Genomic DNA, 20,480 nt, shown 5'->3' on the forward strand with positions numbered 1-20,480 from the left:
TATTATAAAAATATAATAAAAATAAAAATTCGTTTTGAGGTTAATCTAATATATAAAATTCTTGTGTCACGGTGTGCATGATTGAACTCCTCCGAAACAGCTCGACCGATTTTCGTGAATCTTAGCGTGGATATCGGACAACATCTATTTTTCATCCCCCTAAATGTTAAGGGTGGTTCACCCCTAAATTTTTTTATTAATTTTTTTAGACAAAACTTTTTGTTTTTATGATACAGCATACAAAAATACATACAACCCTAAATTTTCACCCCTCTACGATGAAGCCTAATTTTTTATTTGTTAATAAAAAACTTTAATTTTTTTGCAAGAATTTTGTTTTTATTTTGTCATGACAGAATAAAAAATTTCATATTACTCTGAATTTTTCACCCCTCTACGAACAACCCCTATTTTTTATTTGTTAATTATAAACCTTAATTTTTTTGGCAAGAATTTCATATTTATTTTTATTTTTTCATGAATTAAAATAAAAAATCTCATGTTACTCTCAATTTTTCATCCCGCTATGATCAACCCCTATTTTTTATTTGTTAATTATAAACTTTAATTTTTTTGGCAAGAATTTATTTATTATTTTGTCATGACTTAAAATAAAAAATTTCATATTACTCTCAATTTTCAGTCTTACACGATCAACCCCTATTTTTCCATCCCGATTTTTATTTTTTTTATTCTATGCACAGATCCGCAATAAGGTTGCAAGATGGCAATCAAATATTATAATTATAGTACGATAAATTCTTATTCAGAGTTTATAATTTCAAGTTCCTTTAATTATGATTTTTTTTTTAATTCAATTTGATCTCCCGCCCTCGCCGGTCGACTACTGATCAACTATCAATCGATCAGTTATCCCCGCCAGGTGTCACCACTCATCCAGCAAATATCACGTAGTAGGGATGAGGACGAAGCCGGTCTCCTGTCTTACTCACTATACATTTTTCAGTTGTTTTTTTGGATTTATTTGTGTATCAATCGTAGCTTGCCAGCTATATTTTTTTGGTTTTATTTGTGTATCAATAGTATGTTCAGTAGGTCTGAGAATCGGCTACTATCTATTTTTCATACCCCTAAGTGATAAGGGTTGTCCACCCCAAACATTTTTTATTTTTTGGATAATTTTTTTTGGTTATAATGAGGCATGTGGTTGAATGAGGTTTTTTTTTCTACACTAGAATTTCCCTAGAAATCTTATTTAAGGCAGGCAACACAACGTTTGCCGGGTCACTTGTTTTCTATATAAATAAGTTTCAGATAGTGAGATACTTCAAGAACTTTTCTTATCATAATGTTTAATTTATTAATTATGACAAAAGATATTTTTTTTCCTACCTAAGCTGGTAGCCTGGAGCGGCGATTCCAGCGTAACTGTAACTAGTAGGTGAGCTCACGGGGCTCAAACCTGACGACGATGCTAACACGAACCCTAGCAAGTCGTGCTTCGCAGAATCTACCACCGGATCGGAAACGCGACCCACTGAGAAGATCCGGCGAGAAACTCAGTGGGCTGTGTCTGAGAGTTAATTTACTCGTCGAGCCCTTCGTCGCAAGCGACGGGTTCGACGAGAACGGTGACCGGTGCTTGAAGTACCTAGCAACACCGTTAGTGGATCGGGAGGATCCGAGATGACGTGTTTTGGGCGACGTCGACTGCTTTCCATTCTGTCCGCAGGATCGGGAATGTAGTTACCGGCGGCCACGATGAAAGGATTCTCGTGTCGTGCCGCTTTATCGAAGTGGCGCATCGACGCCGACTGCATATACTTACTGGTGGACTCTAAGTCCAGGGCGTCATGGAGGTCGACGTTCCTGACGAACCACGGGGCTCCGACGGCTATCCTGCAAAAACGGGATTGAATAACGATTGTAAGTGAGTGCGGGCCGCGTGAGCGAACACTACACTTGCATAGGTCGTGACGGGGCGTATGCAAGTTTTGTAGAGTGTCACCTTATTTCTAAGGGACATTTTACTTCGCCTGCATATCATCGGGTAGAGACGTCCTAGAATGAAGGCGGCACGATCACGTACCGTCTTGATATGAGGGCGGAATGTCATCCTTCTGTCGAGGGTGACGCCTAAATATTTGACCTTCGGGGCCCACGGTATGGGCTTGTCGAACATCGTGATTGAGCGAATGGCGGAGGCGGAGGTGTCGACGCGCCTAGACGGGAGAGGGATGCTCAACATGGTGTTCGGAGGGCGACCCCTTTTGAAGAGCACCGCTGTGCTTTTCGTGGGGTTGATGTCGATGCGCCACTTCCGGAACCACTGTCCCATAGTGGTAGCTGCGGTCTGAAGTCGTCGATGAAGCAACGCCTTCTTCCTCCACGAGTAGTAGATGGCGGTGTCATCGACGAAGAGCGCCAGATGGGTTTCCGGAGACCGGGGTATATCATTGATATACAAACTGAATAGTAACGGGGAGAGGGCGGAGCCTTGCGGGACTCCGGCTGTGACGTGATGGGGCAGGGAACGCGTTCCCTCGACTCGATATCGGAAGGAACGGTTCGACAAGTAGTCTCGTATGATGAGCACGAGTCTGTCTGGCACTCCCATGTTATACAGTTTGTATATCAAACCGTTGTGCCAGACTTTGTCGAACGCCTTCGCTATATCGAAGAAGAGGGCTCCTGTCGGGATGGAAGAGAGATAGATGTACCTAATGTATTTTCACCTCAGGTTGAACCCACAATTCACATAATGTTTTTCAGTCGTAGTATGAAACGTTATTGATCGGTATCCATAATCGAATGTAGCTGTGATCCTTAACTTCTGAGTTGTCGTTGAAGGGAGGATAAAATCCATAAAACAAAGCCAATAAAATAAACCGAAAAAAAATGAAAAAACACATCCATTTTGAACGTTAGCACAAGCAGCAAGAGAAGTGTCCGTCGGTCAGTTTTTTTTTTTTTAAGAGATTTTATGACCTGGTAACTGAGACCTTTAAGTCATGTCTTATTTTAATCTATATTCTTAATTTTATGAAAAATGATATTATGGAGTGAAATGAAATGAAAATGATTAATTTGAGACATTAATCAACTGGGATGAAATTAAATGAGATGATATGAGATGAAATCTAATCTCAGTAAAATGGTGGTCATTTACTAAGATTTTTCAGTGGACTTTTTGGAGGATCCCGAGAAGTGACGTCCAGCGGCTTTGTTTCATTTTCCCACATTTGTGCACTTTCACAGATATTAAACGGTTAATAAACCACCATTATTACACATTTAAACCCGAAGAAACACTAAATAGGCAAAATAAAACAAATCACACAACTTCACTCCTCGCGTTCCTGCCAAAAAAAAAACCCCGTCGCACAGTGGGTCGATACTGTGATTTTAGTGACTTAGGGACCAACTTTGTTTTTTTATAATTTTTTTTATGTAGATAGATAGAGCTCGTTAATCTCAATAATAATTGTTTTGGGCAAAAATTACAAAAACTTTATAGTTTGGTCAGAAAAATGTGTTTTGTGATTTTTTTGTATGGAGCGGGTCACATTAAATTAAATTCCTGCTAAGCACCGCGAGGTCCCGCTTTGAAACTTTATTTTCCTTATACCTTGTCTAGTCTACTATCATTTGATGCCATGAACATGTGCATAAAGTTGCAACTCTGCCAAATAAATGGATCGAAAAAAAATTATAAATACATAGAATAAAAACCTTTATATTTTTTTTCGTAAGTGCTTTTAAGTTAAATTTGATATGGATTAGTAAGTAAAAGCACGTAATTATACCCATAATTACATAATACCTAACAACAATACATTTAGTAGGTCTCTAATTAAGCAATCTCTCTAATTATTAAGATAGTTAACATTAAATAGTAGAAAATATAGTAAACATTTGTTTGTCTCTGGAAGTATAAAGTGACCATGTTTATTATATACTAACTAGTGTTCGTTTATTCGTACTACTACTAACATCTCGTGATTGTCGTTGTGATCTTGCTGTTTCCGTTATAATTGATAATTTTGTTAACAATTTAGGATTATTTATGATTTTAAGAGAGCAACTACAGTCGCTGTCTGATAATAAAAAACTCTTTCAATTCCTACAAAATCAAATAAACGTGACCGAAGAGAAAAATTTTGAGCTCCAAAAATTCAGTACGCAATTTTGTTCAAATATAAGTGCAATATGGAAACGAAGTAGTCGCATGTTAGCACAGTTTATAAGAAAAAAAATGTGATTGGTTAGAATGTGCAATAAACTGGCCCGAAGGAATGATACCTGAAGCTATCAACACTGCACATGAAAGGCTCGAGATTTCTAATACTGAAGATGTTGAAAATGTACCACTCTCAAATGCCTCGACATCTATTTTTGCACCTCGAAAACCTTTTGAAGAATTGGGATCCAGGCAAAAACGAAGACGCATTGAACAAATTTACCAATCGCTTTCGTTATCCCCGGATAAAATGAAAGCTACTACAATTACTAGTTTGAGAAACACTAGAAATGAAGATGTAGGAGAAATAATGAACCACTTGTCAAATCACCCCGAAGATCTAGAAAAAGTTAATGAGTATTTAATTACAAGTAAAGTGAAAAGTAGTACATATTCTCCCGATAAGGCAATATTAGTTTCACTTAAATTAAGTGGCAGTATATAAACCTAAGAGAAGCAGCAAGTGAAAATGGGTCTGATTTATACCCTTCTTAATATAAAATTAAGCAAGAAAAGACCAAATGTTATCCAGGGAAAGACGAGGTAATTATTACTGAAGAAGGAGCTGCTATTAAAATGCAAGCATTACTAAACTTGGCGCTATATAGGCTTTTAGATGTGATTACTTCGGATTTGGACTCTGCAAGAGAGCTACTGCTTATAAGCAAATAGGCTTTGATAGAGCCCCAGGTCAAAGTAATTATAAACAAAAAACTGAAACAGAGTATGATGATTCATCTATTTTCATGGTCAGTCTAGTTCCTATAAGGCTTCAGAAATTTGATGGAACAATTGTTTGGGAAAACGACCTCATCAACTTTTTATTGCCGTCCAATAATGTTTAAATTTACAAAAGAAACGCAGTCAACAGTGACAATTATAAAAGCTAGCATAACAGAAGAAATAGAAAGACTTCAGCCATCAAAAATCAAACAAGTTGAAGTTAAGCATCAATTGCACATGATGATGATAGACGGCAAAATAACCTCATATTTTTCAGAAACATTTTCTGCTGTCTGTGATATTTGCAAAGCAAAACCGAGTTTTTTGGAGTGACTTGCTTATCAAAGAGAAAATAATGAAGAAATATTCCAGTATGGAATGCCATCTTTACATGCCTGGATAAGATGCATGGAGTGCTTACTTCATATCGGTAAATATAATTTTATTACTTCACAATTTTTTCATCGTATGTAGTTTCCTGTGAGATAATTTTTTATATGACACTTTTTTGTTTGCGTATTATCGTTTGGACTTCAAGAAATGGGGTTGCAAGGGGGGATGACAAAGAAAAAATATCAATCAGAAAGAGCGCTATACAGCAAGCGTTTAAAAAGGAATGCGGTTTACTTATAGATGTTGTCAAGCAAGGAGTAGGAACAACCAATGATGGCAATAGTGCCAGAAGATTTTTCAGGGATGCAGAAGAAACAGCCCGCATAACAGGAATACGTAAAGATTTAATAGAGAGGCTTCACGTGATTCTTCACTCTATTGCTTCTGGAGAGCGCGTTTCCAATTTTTCGGAATTTTTTAGATATACTGCAGAATTGTATGTTAATGTATATCCCTGGTATTATATATGCCTTCCAGTATCCATAAATTGTTGGCACATGGCAGTGATATATAATAATGAAGAACTTTGGTGCCATTCGTATAGGTAAACTCTCGGAAGAGGCAGCGGAAGCTCGCAATAAAGATTTTCGGAAATATACAGAGAGATGTTATTCAAGAATGAGAAGTAGAACGTCGAATAATGAGGATATTTTACACAATCTTCTTTCGTCTTCTGACCCAAAGATCGAAAGGTGAAACAAAATATATAATATTTAGAGAGATTGCATAATTAGAGACCTACTAAATGTATTGTTGTTAGGTATTATGTAATTATGGGTATCATTACGTGCTTTTACTTACTAATCCATATCAAATTTAACTTAAAAGCACTTACGAAAAAAAATATAAAGGTTTTTATTCTATGTATTTATTAAATTTTTTCGATCCATTTATTTGGCAGAGTTGCAACTTTATGCACATGTTCATAGCATCAAATGATAGTAGACTAGACAAGGTATAAGGAAAATAAAGTTTCAAAGCGGGACCTCGCGGTACTTAGCAGGAATTTAATTTAATGTGACCCGCTCCATACAAAAAAATCACAAAACACATTTTTCTGACCAAACTATAAAGTTTTTGTAATTTTTGCCCAAAACAATTATTATTGAGATTAACGAGCTCTATCTATCTACATAAAAAAAATTATAAAAAAACAAAGTTGGTCCCTAAGTCACTAAAATCATAGAATCGACCCACTGTGCGTCGGTCAGATTAAATTCAGTGTTGTCAGTATAACTAAAAATAATTACATTAAATTCATATATCGATTATTTTTTTAAATAACCGATAATTCATTTATTTTCCTTGATCTTTTTTTTACGAGTATACATTATTTTTTATTTTTTGTGTTCTCGTTTTAGTTGCACATATTTAAATAGCAATACTAGTAGTTTTTTTTATTACTTAGATGGGTGGACGAGCTCACGGACAACCTGGTGTTAAGTGGTTACTGGAGCCCACAGACATCTACAACGTACACCTTGAGATATAAGTTCTAAGGTCTCAAGTATACTTACAAGTTTAAGTCCAATGGGTATGTCTTTGATGTTATCTTATGTGCTTATAATCGATTGATCAATGATAATACTTAAAATTTTTACTTAATACGTAAAAGGTTTTGATACTGGCAATATTTTTCCCGCAAAAATCAAAAACCTTGTTTTTTCAATAGTTACTTTTTTTAAACTACTTATTCTAAACTGTAGTGGCGCTCATTTGGAAGAAAGTAAATGCATATTTATTTATGACAAAATTAATGCACTAAGTATTTTTTCTCTAATCTATTGTCCGCTTTGGGCCCGAAATGGCCATTCCCCTTTACGAAATCTCATCAACGGAGAATGATAAAAGGTAAAAATTTGGGTAATTTTCCTATAAAAATATTTTTATACACCTACCTATATAACGGGCATACAATTGCCCTGTAAATAATACTTTCCTGTATTTTCATATATTCATAGCGGAAACGTGATTTCAAATGAAACAAAAATTCTGAATCGTCTCATTTATTTGGTTAATAAAAATCCACTATTTACAAATTAACTTATTTGTCTATGTAACTTAAGTCCGTTTCAAACTTGATTTACATTTAGTAAACGAGGGTCAATTACATACCACACTTATTTATAAAACTGAAAATATTAACGCAAAGCAATAATAATTAAAACTATTATTTATTATATATTAAGTGACAAATGAGTGACGAAGAGTGAATCGCAAACCGTGCGCTTTGAAATCTTAATATGACAACCGTGACTCTAAGCGGGCCCCGCCATGTACAGTAACCTCGCCATACCTACCTACCTACCTACGTTACAATAAAAATATGTAAAACACATTGCGTGCAATTTCATATTTCAAACAAATAAATGTATTACTAAGATAAAACTAACGTCATTGTGTTTTCACAAGACAATAAATCATCTTTTCGCATTAAAAGTGTACAATTTCGAAAAATATTCGAAATTGAGTTAATATGCGGAATCATTTGGTATCACCAGTATTTCTCTCATAAATACGGTCAAAAGAGCGTAGTTTAGTTTTAGATTATTTTTTTAGTTTACTTATATTTTGACTACTATTAACAAAATTAATACATATTTTTATCTTACTTTCAAAGATAGATAATGTAACTGGTAAAAACTAAAAAATAAATGTTGCAAAGATGATTAATATTAAAAATATCATATTATGTTAAACCTTTAAAACACTCTCCTGTAAAATTTAGTAAGTTTTGAGATTATACAGTTTTAATGCGAGACGAAATGTTTAGTAAACGCAAACATCGCAGTCACGATATGGAACTTTCAATTAAATCAAAAAAGTATTCATCTTCAAGTCTAATTGCTATCGTTGTAAGTTTAATATTAATCACCACTACGCGGTGAGCGGTCCGTGCTTCCGTCGCGGTCCTGAGCTTCGCCGTTTTGTCTTGGAGACCTGGACCTAGAACGGGATCCGGATCGGTCCCGCGAGACGGACCGGCCTCGGGACACGGACCTGGACCGGGAGCGAGACCGAGACCTAGACCGGGACTTGGTCGGACGACGCTCTTCCTCCCGCTTCGGGGACGCTTCCTTGCTGCGAGACCGAGATCTCTCCCTGTTGAATAGACAATTTAGACAATTTAACATAATATATACAATATACTGCATTAAGCTCAAAGAAATAAATAATAGTTTAAAAAACTAACAAAATACGCTTTTATAGAAAATAGATTTGAATAAATAGTGTAAGAAAAATGATTTTATTGTAAAAAAAGCGTTTAATTTTTAAGTTGATTTCAATTTTTTCATTCTTTTTTTTAAATATTGTATTGTCATCGGTCCTTCAAAGTATACTAAATTTCGAGTTAATTCGACGTTTTGAAGGGGGTCAAAATCATGTTCAAAAATTCCGTTACAAACATACAGACGTCTGAAGCTACAAAAGCGTATTAAAATAGGAATATTGAATTGTTTAAAAATCAATTTTCCAAAATTTTCTACAAAATATCTTTCATTATTTAAATTAATTAATAAATCATGATTCACTGAAACTTCATGACTTGTTGCAATTTCTTTTAAATGTATAATTAACTAAAAAAAACATCAAGGAATCAATGAAGGCGCCTATAAACATTGAATAAATAAATCCTTAAATAATTTGCTCGTCGACTTGCGTGATACATACACGAAGAAGAACAATAAATAGGCAAGATATAAAGCGGTTGCCTACATTACAAATACGACTATTCTACACATATACAGTGTACTGAAACGCTCACCTCTCGACGGCCACTTCTCTTTGTGACGCAGCATAACATGGAGAGAGAGTTAATAAAAAACATTTTTATGTTGTGCTGTCAACGTGTCGTATAATCAATAATAAGCATAACGAACAATATGGGTAAAATTAACACCCAAAAGTATAGTTTATCAAGTGATGAGAATATGCTCCTCTCGTGAAACGACATTGATTTTAGGTCGTCTGTGATACAAACAGTTAAGGGCGTCGTCACGCACGGCGAAGATACTATAACATTTTATCTTAACATACAATATAGCTCGCTATAAATTTTGTATGAACTCTCACACATCGTTAAGATAATATATATTTTCGTAATACATTATCTTCATACAAAATGTATAGCAAGCGGTATTGTATGTTAAGATAAAATTTTATAGTATCTTCGCAGTGTGTAATGCCCTTAAGCACACGAACGAGACATAGTTTCCAAAACAAAAAAAAAACCGAAACAAAACTCACCAGAGTAAGAGGCGCGGTCGTCATGCATCGCGTAAGATTGAGAGCACAAGTGACTTACTTGGAGTCGGCTTTGATGTCGCGGGACTTGGAGCGGTCGTCGGAGCGGCGCCCGTTGCGGTCGGCGTGGGCGGGCTCCGAGCGGGAGCGGGAGCGAGAGCGGCTGCCGGCGCGGTGTCCGCGACCCCCACCCTCCTCGTCTTTGTTACGGCCACTAAAGATAGGAAATGTATTAGATTTGATTTTCCCGGTCATCGTAAATTAACCCACAGACACCACTGAGTTTCTCGCCGGATATTCTCAGTGGGTCGCGTTTCCGACCCGATGGTAGATTCTGCGAAGCACGGCTCTTTCTAGGGTTCGTGTTAGCAACGTCGTCAGGATTGAGCCCCGTGAGCTCACCTACTAGTTAAGGTTGCGCTGAAATAGCCTCTCAAGGCTCTCAACTTAGGTAGGAAAAAGAAAATTTGATTTTCGAAAAACATATAGTATAAATGACAACAAACAGATTCGCATTACTTTGCTGTTGGAGTACTCTCAATTAACAGACTACAAAATAAGGAGAAGATCTAAATTCAACTGAATTTATTATTACGTGTGTGTAAACACTCTCTTTTTTTTTTTAGTTTTTTTGATAGTTCTTTATTTTTTGATGCTTCTCATCTGGTCCCAATATAAGTAAAGTTCTGACTCGCCGTTTTCGTTAATTCCCCAAAGTTATCTTTAGTAATACATATTTCAATTGCCTTCTCACTACATTGATGATATTCGGATTTTAGGTAAATTTTCTTTTTTGTTAAATTTGTATTATATTGACATGTTCTATTATAAAAAAAATTAGCCCTACTACGATTAATTATTCACATAAAATTTCTGTAAATGATAAAGTAATTAAGCAAGTAAAATCAACAATAATTAGTAAAATCAAAACACATTACATGTTATTCTGTGTGACAAAAGATAATAAAAATCTCAACAATCAAATGGGATTGAGTGATAAAACAAAATTAGTGATATCTTCTGCGCAAACCACACACCAAGCAACTTATTGATGTAGCTAAAAATTAAAAAACCATTTTTAGATGATCACGTTTGGTTAAGTACACATATGTTAATTATTTTGATTTGATCTTTTTTGAAAAATAATTAGGGATCCTTACTAATAAAACTCCAATAGTGTAACCCGAGGTGTAAAAAAATTACCTAAAACATTCTTTACATCGCGTGCCCTGCGAAAACTAGTGATGATAGAATAAAATAATGTACTACGACTTTGTAGAACACATTATTATTTACAGAAAGTGTCGCGACAGCATATATCTAACTATTATAATTATGCCGCAATAAGTGTTCTTTTATTTTAGAAAATAAAACGTTGAATTTTTCGTTAAAGACCCGAGCGAGGCCGTAGCGGGCCGCTAGTACATATTAATATGCTCGTCTGCCTTCTTAATTAAATTATAATTGTTGGATCCAACAAATGCGATCAAATACATTGCCATCATGAGGACCCACTTCATGGCAATAAACTAACTACATAGAATAAACAAATTTACAAATACGTGAAACATAGTGTTCGTGTAGCATAAGGCTAAATACTTACAGTTTTAAATTTTGTTCAGCACATGTTACAACACACCTAGCCAAATAGAACACGGTGTTAATTTTATTCACTATCCATGTAGGATTTCGCTATCCATTGTGGGAGTAATTTTCAATTAGTTTAACATATAAACATGCAACCCTGTTTCGTCTCTAATTTTTTAATTTTTTTTTTAATTCAGATATATTCATTTGTTTGGATTAGATGAGTCATACAGATGAGAGTTAAAACTGAAGCTGTTACACATGTACACTCTATGGTGATAATGAATATTATTTATTTTCTTTTATGGTGCAACATATTGGTAGCATATTATTATACATTACCTAGCCTTAGTACTTACATTTCATAGGATTTCAAATAATTATAAATAGTCACAATAGACACGCATTGGCTCGATAATGTTATATTATTTTTATCTAATAGCATTAGTTGTACATAGTTATAATATATCGTAAGACTACTTACTTGGAACGCGATCTAGAGCGAGATTTAGCAGCAGGGCTCTTGCTCTTCTGTCTAGATTTAGAACGAGATGAACGGCGTGATCTGAAATTTCAATAGTATTAATAATAATGTCCTATTCTAGAACAAACACTATACTTTCGTTTGTTCCTCAGTTAGAATTTTATCATCAAGACTCTTCAGCCCCGAAAGATGGTAAATATATAGTATCATCATTAAAAAAATATTACGTGTCAGTATTTTTGTTTAATTTGTTTATTACCCGAGCTTACAGCTGATAAGCTGTGCATAATTAAGTAAACACAACAGAGGTAGGGAAACAGACAAACAGCAGAGTACTGCTAAGGATTTCTCTCATGCCGTTCATGCGTTTTTTTTAAATGCATTGAATATTTCCATTTATTCAAGCCCTGATGTACCACAGTTTGTAAGCCATAAGTCGAGCAATGATAACGTATGTTGATGTCAACTAGTGGTACCCGCAGTAGTCGAAATTCGACTATAATTAATTGACATTATAAGTTTGAACACTATTATGGTTCTATTGTCAAAGACTATTAAACTTCTATAATATTTTCTTCTTCATAATTCAAATAAAAAAAAAAAAACAAGAGTATGCATGTGTGTGTAATGCACACACACATCACAGTACGGTAGTGTGTAATGTTTTTTTTTATTGATTTAATGTATTTTTTATGCATAATTTAAAAAAATATTAGCATTCTGCACTCCTTCTGTATATTCTCTATAAGTGTGGGAATTTTCCGTCCGCGCAATATTCGTAAAAGGGATACAAAGTATTAATATATACATTTCTTTAACATCCCGTCCATTAATGCTTTAAAAACAGAATTTCCATTGATAAAGATAAAAAAAAAAAACTTTCAGTATAGTTAAGATCGTTTATCGCGTTACCTGGATCGCGAGCGCCTCCTGTCCCGGGAGCGGGAGCGCGAGCGGCTGGACGAGGAGCGCGTGCGCCGGCGCGACGACCTCCGATCCTCCACGAGTCGCACGCGCCGTCCGTTCAGTTCCGTACCGTCCAGTTTCTCAATGGCGGCCCGCATGTCCGAGTGCGTCGCAAATTCTACCACACTGTTGGTAAATAAATTAATTTGCTAATGTGTCTAAGTAGCTAATGACTGCAATCGTCTCATCGCAAAAATGAAAACCTAGACAACCAAACTGCCAAACGATATAAAGTTTTCTGTACGTAAAGTACAAAAAAACCCTAAACATCAAGAAATATTATTTAGATTTTTTTTATTGCTTGGATTGACGAGCTTACAGCCCATATGGTGTTAAGTAGTTACTGGAGCCCATAGACATCTACAACGTAAATGCTCCATCCACCTTGAAATATAAGTTCAAGTATAGTTACAACAGTTGCCCCACCTTTCAAACCGAAACGCATTACTGTTTCACAGCAGACATAGGCAAGGTGGTGGTACCTACCCGTGCGGACTCACAAGAGGTCCTACCACAACCATTGTACAGTATTCCTTAGTAATTCATAGAATGAAAATACCAAAAAGAGAATAAATCAAATGTTCTTTGTCAACAAAGTAACTGAAATATTGTGGAAATTTGACTTTTGCTTAATTTTTGGGTATTTAAGAAGAAAATATTCTCACCCTTCATTCCTGTGTTGTTTATGGGCGTCAGCGTAAGTCACTTCGCCAGCTTGACGCATATAGTCTTTCAAATCCTGTAAATGAAGGCTTCATTTAGTTTTTTGTTTTGTATCAAAAGAATAAATTGTTTCTTCGGTCTTCATCAGAATATTATAGTATCATCAAGACTTTCAGCCCCGAAAGATGGTTAAAATAAAATATCATCATTATTGTTTATACGAAAAATCTTATGAATAGTATACGATTTACAATACATTCCTGAAATTAACTAACATAATGGATATGAATATGAAAGGCAAGTAATGCAGTATTTTCGTATGCGATTACTAATAGGTATTATTGTTTACATGTTAAGAAATGTCGCATTTTCATATGTGCGATGTCCTTTATTTGGCTTTTCGATTCTCATTATTATGTTTTGGCTCTGAATTCCTCCCTGGATATCTTCATCCTTTTAAAGGTAATATTCATCATGAGTCAGATTCAGTCATCACATGGCCTCTAGTCACTTCCTGCACCAGCTACAGTCACTAGCCTCGGATGGTGGACACTTCCTTCTGGGTTGGACTTGTTTGGACTCTCCATATAAACATCTAAAAGTAGCATCTTCTTCAGTTCGCTATTTGACCCTGGTCCGATGCGCAACTTCGGAAATTAGTTTCATATTGGATTGACTTCATAACAAATCTTTAGATTCATTCTTTGATCCTGTCTCTCCTTTGAAAATCTTCTTGGTTCAGTACAGCCTTGTCATTCCGTAACCGCCTTTGACAATGTAAGCAATAATACCATCAAGTCAGCGCAGACGAAAAACGCAAAACGATTCATGTAAATAAAATTGAAAGTCACAATAGTTTTTATAATATAGAACATTGTGAACTGTAGTAAAATAAAAGATATACTTAAAATGTAAGTGTTGTGATGTCGGTTGTGTCCATCGGTTGGTGTAGCCCCGACATTACCTGGCGGGCTGCTCGCATGCGGGCGCCGGACGACGCGGCGCAACTCTACATCGCCTGAGACCACATCACACAGCGCAACGCACATCGACCGGACTGGCCACCTTCTGTTGTTTTTAAAAATCATTCCATAAGCTCGAAGGCAACTCTGATACTAGATTACAATTTAACATTATATTATATGCAAACTTTAGCAAATGTCATGTTTAAACTAAGTATGTCTCTACGGTTTGTGAACTTTTGATCTTTTATTATTAAAGCAAGTGATAAGTATTGTGTTAAATATTAGATTGATGTGGTCCAGATTCCCGAACGGCCCTCGAGTGCCCAGTGCGTTGTGGTATGCGTTTTGTTTACAAGTCTCCACCAGATATCAGTCCAAACCATCAGCAAGTTTCAACGACAGCGGATCTTCTCTGAGGATCTTTGTTTTCTTTGGCCAATTGTGAGTATGCTTCTTGCGTTCCATCAAATGTCCAAGCTCAGTGGTCCATCGGTCCATTGGTCCAGTCCAACGCTCATTCATTTTCCAGTTAGGGTATGTTGTGGTGCCTGGTCCAGTATGCAGTGTCCTCGGCAGCCCGCGCCCGCGCCACGACCCTGGTGATGTGTGATGAATGATGATACGTAATCCATTTGCAGGGTGCTTACCTGCCAGCTAATGCGGCTAGACAAATTCTCGACGATAAGTCGATACTCGGTGCGCGTTGGCGGTCCGTATCTATAATTGTAGTCATCACTGTAAATTATAGATCAAAACCAAAAATTAAACTGGATGCATTCCAGGTTAATTTTACAGTCGTGATAATAAATTTCACAAATCATCAAGAGGTCAAAAGAAAAAGTAGTATTTAATAACAGTATTAAAATATCTCTGCAAATTTGATATTTGGATTTATATCTTATCTTGAAACTTCTAGATATTTCTTTTTGACCTTGATAATTCTATTATATCGTTGTTTAAAAAAATAAAAGCCATTTAAGTGAATTATCAATGTCATCGAAAAATTCATATAAAATCACTGGCACAAAGACTTTCCAGTTTAAGTATCTTATAGGTACATATTACATTCTCACCCAGAAATAATGTTGCTTCTGTTTAAAATATTTTTGAACTCGACAACACTATATTTGCAGTTTTATGCAAAGCAGTGAAGTCAGGCAGGCAATTGTACATAACTTCTTATATACAATTATTATATTTTTATAGTATTTCATTAGGTACATGCTAGGAAACAAATAACATGTATGTTATACACTAACCATAGACAAGCTTTTGGTAGGTAAAAAAAGTCATGAAGAAAGAGTTGTGAATTTACATACAACATGGAAAAAAACTTCGTACATTTAGTTGAAGTAAACAAATTTTATCAAATAGCCAGACAAGGACATTTGCCTTTATTTAATAGATTTATCATGTCGATTAATATTATTTTAAATCAATTTGTTTTAATAAAATGTACAGTAAAAAGACAATAGTTAATTGTTATACATATGATATTAAACGACCAAAAGCAATGTCAAACATTACATTATGTTGTTAATAAACATGCATGTTTGGGATTGTATTTCCATTCTGGCTTGCAGGCGGATAGTGTATACAGAGGGTTCTTGTCGCTGCATCACCCTACAACAGAGCGACAGAGCGGACACTCACTCGTATCGCGAGCGGCCGCCGCCGGAGCGCTCGTAGTGCCGGTCGCCGCGCCGGTACCGGTCGGCGCTGCGATCGATGCCCCTCGCCGGCTCCACCACCACCCTGCGTAAATCCAGCAAACTATTAGATCCGCCCGATCGATCGGTGAAAGAATCGGTCTTTCACTGATCGAAAATCTTCAAATTGATCAATCAAGATTCATGTTATCTCGCTTGCCTTCAAAGACGTCATGTGTTGCTCCAAACCCAATGATAACCATTTAAAATCTTATCATAGTATCCTTGTTACGAAATTCTGATATCATTGGAAATATGTATTTAACAGTTTAATTACTAGAATTAAACTCACAAATATTAATAAATCTGAACTAAATGACTATTTATTAATAAAGATAAAATAAGTAATAGTAATATTATCATATTTTAAATTACCAATAATCCAGTTTCTAATCTATTTTGACATAAAATGTTAACACCCTTTCTGCATTAATTTTACATTATAAAAATATTTCATTTCATAACATTGACCAATTTATTATATTTTTCATCATTCTTCATTAATTATTTTGTTACCTTTCACCCAATAGTTCTTTTCCATTTAGCTCGTACACAGCATCATCTGCATCTCTGTAATCTTCAAATTCCTGAAAATTACGAAGTATATTAAAAAAAAATCAGGACTAAAGTCGTAACTTTTGTCTCTAGATAAGCTTAAATATTTTTTAAACTAACCATCATTATTGTTTAATATACATTTTATGAAATAATACATACATATTGGATAGACATCTGAATAAATTCACAGCCCACCTAGACTTGTGGGTATCAAAGGTGAGTCTTCAAGCAATAGGCCGAACCTCATACATGAGGTTTCTTAGTGTATCTGGCTTTTGATTATATGTAGATATTGGGAGTGGACCACAGACGCAACATTTTTAGGGCCCTTTCCACCAAAAGATTCCCCTTGCACTCTCTCATATGATGGGACCACTGTTAATTCAACATCACATAAACTCTACAGTATTTTTTACCATAAAGTATGTGAAAGAAACTAAAACTTACAACAAAACCATATCCATTCTTGATAAGTATGTCTCTGATTCTTCCAAAACCTTTGAAGAACTTTTCCAAGTCTCTCTCTCTTACTCCAAAGGGGAGACCACCAACATACACTCGTGATCCAACCATTTTCTGTGAAAACAGACAAATACCAAATATAAGTTTAATTAAAGCAACATTTCTACCAAAATGAAGTAGATATTGCACCAGTTTATAAACCCTATAGTGAGAATATTAATAGCCTTCGCGTCTCCATCTTCATGGATTCAAGTAACCACCAACAGTGATAAAATCCACATGCTTGTAGCAAAAGCATATACCTAAAGAAAAACGTTTTAAATTCATTAAATACTCGTTAATTCCGACTGAATCTTCAGACAATCATTTGAGAATGTTTCACAAATCGTGGGGTGTTTTGATAACCTCCACTGGCCAGGTTATCGTCTAGATATTTAGAATAAATATTGTAAATATATAGCCCGTTTGTATATGTTAACATGTGTTTGAAGTACACATACTAATGTTATAAGTTTATTAACCTACTTACGAAATAAATAAATAAATCTAATTTGACCAAAATTAACCAAGAGTATCTTATATTATTTTAATGGGTACGATATTGTATCATGAATATTTTGGGCGAATTTACATTCATTTTAGACTTATCGACTCCAGAGCTACTTAATAGAGAGTGCGCCTTTAAGCACACCGTCACTTCCCGCGCCATTCAATTATCGATTTTTTCAGGTTATGTTGTAAAAATAACGCTAATAATATTATTCAAAAGCGTCCTATGATCAATTTATATAGCATATGATATATCGGAGCCAAGTTGTATGCACCCAACTAAATCGGAACTGGATTTATTTTGATCTCTGTGCGGAAAACCCTTAATGAAAATTTCAATATGCAACTCGATGATCACTACTTAAATGCAAAACAAATGATTAAAAAACTTTGGACTTAAGAGTCTAAATTCAAGCTTGCCATTGCTACATATTCAATCGTGGTGTAGAAGATGGTGAAGGTATAGAAGAAGACACGCTACACGAAAGCTAATCATGCAACAATATGGCGCCCAACCGCGCCGCAAATTCTTTTTTATAGGAATTCTGGTACACTTACCCAATAAACAATAATAAACTATGATTCAAAGTTGAACTAGCAAGTAATCGACGATTTTATCACTCAATATCAAAATCAAAATCCATAATAAACCAACTATTTGCATAAACTACAACGTGCTCAGACGCCAACAACAGCTTCTTGATTCCGGAAATAGTACAAATTCAGTGCTACCACTGCTACCAGCCAACAGTACCAACACTACTTTTTTTTTTGAGTTTATGGCCTGGTATCTAGACCTTTAGGCCAAGTCTTGAGTATTTTTAGTCGGCTTATTATATACCAACACTACCAACACACAGCAGGGTTACTAGGTGTATTTTCTTCGTTTTCTTTACATTCATTAAACACACGGTAATATGTCTACAACTAGAACATTAAACATGTAGGTACTTAGCATTTTATTCTTATTGTATTTTTATTTTAATATAGACATTGAAATTGAAGATGTAACTTTTAATACATTGCTTTATGTTTGACATGATCGCTACTAACAAAATTTATAACTAAATTGGTTTTATTGGCCATTATAAGCTAACTGCAAGGGGTTATATTATATAAATAATTTATAATCTAAACAGTAGGGAATAATCGTTATTTTTTTGTTTATGATTATAGTCGCGAGCCGTTTGTTCGACGTTACTGTCTCAACGGAACTCTTGTTCCATAATTACTCGTATTTTTATCGTGTCCACATTGATGAAAAAGAACAAATGTAGTGAAAACAAATCACTTACTGATGTAAGTGATTACTAACGAATAACAATATTTGAAACAAATGATTGAATTACAAAATAGAAGTCCAGCTTTTTAAATAAACTTCATTTGAATTAAGGCAACTCCATGTATAGACCATTCATATTTATGTTTTAGGAGGCTTTAAATTAAAACCATTGTGATAATTGCTTAGTTTAATAAGCTACTAGTTTACTCACGGATTCATATTCATTCTTAAATGAATACAGAGAAACGATATATGGTTGGTTAATATCTGATGAAATACGTCGTAATTGAATGAACAGATTAAGAGTATTATGGACCGATGTCCTTGGTATGTTTGTAAAACGTTAATTAGACATCTTGAAGTTTGTGAAACTTACGTCCATAGATATAATATTCAAGATTACCTCTAACGATTCCATTCTGTAGATAGATTTGTGGAGGGTAGAGGTAAGGAGAACCGTGTCATATGGGAGAGGCTTGAAAAAGTGTCCCACTTTCAGCACCAAGTAACAGTTAAAAATCCTCCAGAATGGCGCTGGCATAGGCACAGGGTATGATATGAATTGAGCAGTTGTTAACTGATTGAAGTATGCTGAGTTAGGAAATATAAGTATATTTAATGACTAGAGTAGTTAGTGACAGTGTAATATACAAAACCTCACATGTTTACGTAGTCAAAACTAATTTCGTCAATATAACCTAAAACTTTTACTGTGGTAAAACGTGGAGACATTGATTGCATTTTCTTATCAGCTTTAAATAATATACTTTTTGTGATTTTGTAGTGCTTACAGTTCTTTCCTCCTTTTTTATTTCTCTATCTTATTCTAATAACTATTATCGCTTTTTTTTTAATTTACCCGGTAGCGCCGCCCTTATTTAGCAGATTTATATTTGAACCACTGAAGTAGGAAACTTATGGAAACGAAACGTCAACCAAAAATTCGTGCCACTGTGACGTCATCTGGCCACAAAACATGGCGGTTTTAGTGCTGTACAAAAGATTTCAATGTTATCAGGTTTTATCGATAAACGTTCTTGGCTCATTTTATTTTAAATATTGTTGAGTATTATTTATTTGTAGAATTTATACTTTAATGGGAAGTAAGTAGGTATATTGTTATGTGCAAATATGATATGATTTAGATGGGTGAAATCTAAGACAAGTTCGTCCTTCGAATTTGCCAAGTAAATGATATGATGATTTTTAAAAGTTGCTACACTGATTTTATAAAGTTGTTGTTTGTCGCAAAACTTATAGATATGGCGTAGTTCAAAGCCATCTACCCATTTCTAGCATGCTAAATGTTATCGTATTTTGAGTACGTGTTTTTCTTAGACTATTACAATCTATTTTAATTGTTTTGCTGACTCTAAAGTCCGTAACACACTACCGCAGCGCACCCCAAGGAAGGTGCGCCGCACCATTTGAATCACTTTCACTTGAGAGTGATTCAAATTTTAAACTTATCAAGGGACCGCGTGATAAAAAAAAAACACATACAGAACATTTATTCATTATTAAAAACTTCATTCCTTGTGACTTCCTCTCTAAAATCACTTAATTATTAAATATTTAACGAATTTACAATAGTGTTTTACTCACTGCGGAATAAAACTATTTTATTTAAATAGTTCCGAAGAGATTTTGTCGGTAGCCTTTTTCCTGAAATATCTAAACAGAATGTCTAAAT

The 20,480-nt window shown here is 35.0% G+C and overlaps 1 protein-coding gene and 1 long non-coding RNA gene across 11 annotated transcripts; one reads left to right on the top strand and one right to left on the bottom strand.

Annotated features, from left to right (window-relative positions):
- Positions 1–3,375: 3,375 nt before the first annotated feature.
- LOC134199145 (uncharacterized) lies at positions 3,376–6,475 on the top strand. Its single transcript, XR_009973503.1, has 2 exons — positions 3,376–5,354; positions 5,862–6,475. It is a non-coding gene; the product is annotated as an uncharacterized LOC134199145 (long non-coding RNA).
- Positions 6,476–7,307: 832 nt separating this feature from the next.
- Positions 7,308–18,255, bottom strand: Sfrs6 (splicing factor arginine/serine-rich 6). Of its 10 annotated transcripts, none has more exons than XM_012694802.4 (10): positions 18,064–18,255; positions 16,942–17,070; positions 16,453–16,523; positions 15,881–15,982; positions 14,875–14,944; positions 13,265–13,338; positions 12,546–12,725; positions 11,634–11,714; positions 9,624–9,776; positions 7,308–8,419 (listed from the first exon to the last, which is right to left on the bottom strand). In XM_012694802.4, exons 2-10 carry the CDS (start codon positions 17,065–17,067, stop codon positions 8,185–8,187), a joined length of 1,092 nt encoding a protein of 363 aa, XP_012550256.1. In that variant the 5' UTR covers positions 17,068–17,070; positions 18,064–18,255; the 3' UTR covers positions 7,308–8,184.
- Positions 18,256–20,480: the final 2,225 nt, after the last annotated feature.

This window comes from Bombyx mori, chromosome 7 (genome assembly GCF_030269925.1).
Source record: "Bombyx mori chromosome 7, ASM3026992v2".
NCBI classification, from domain to species: domain Eukaryota; kingdom Metazoa; phylum Arthropoda; class Insecta; order Lepidoptera; family Bombycidae; genus Bombyx; species Bombyx mori.

Excerpts from the sequence above, each read along its gene's own strand:
- Sfrs6 (XM_012694800.4), bottom strand. The coding sequence starts at position 17,067 with ATGGTTGGATCACGAGTGTATGTTGGTGGTCTCCCCTTTGGAGTAAGA. Across the intron at positions 16,524-16,941 it reads AGAATGGATATGGTTTTGTT|GAATTTGAAGATTACAGAGA; the intron begins GTAAGTTTTAGT and ends CGTAATTTTCAG. Across the intron at positions 15,983-16,452 it reads AAAGAACTATTGGGTGAAAG|GGTGGTGGTGGAGCCGGCGA; the intron begins GTAACAAAATAA and ends GGATTTACGCAG.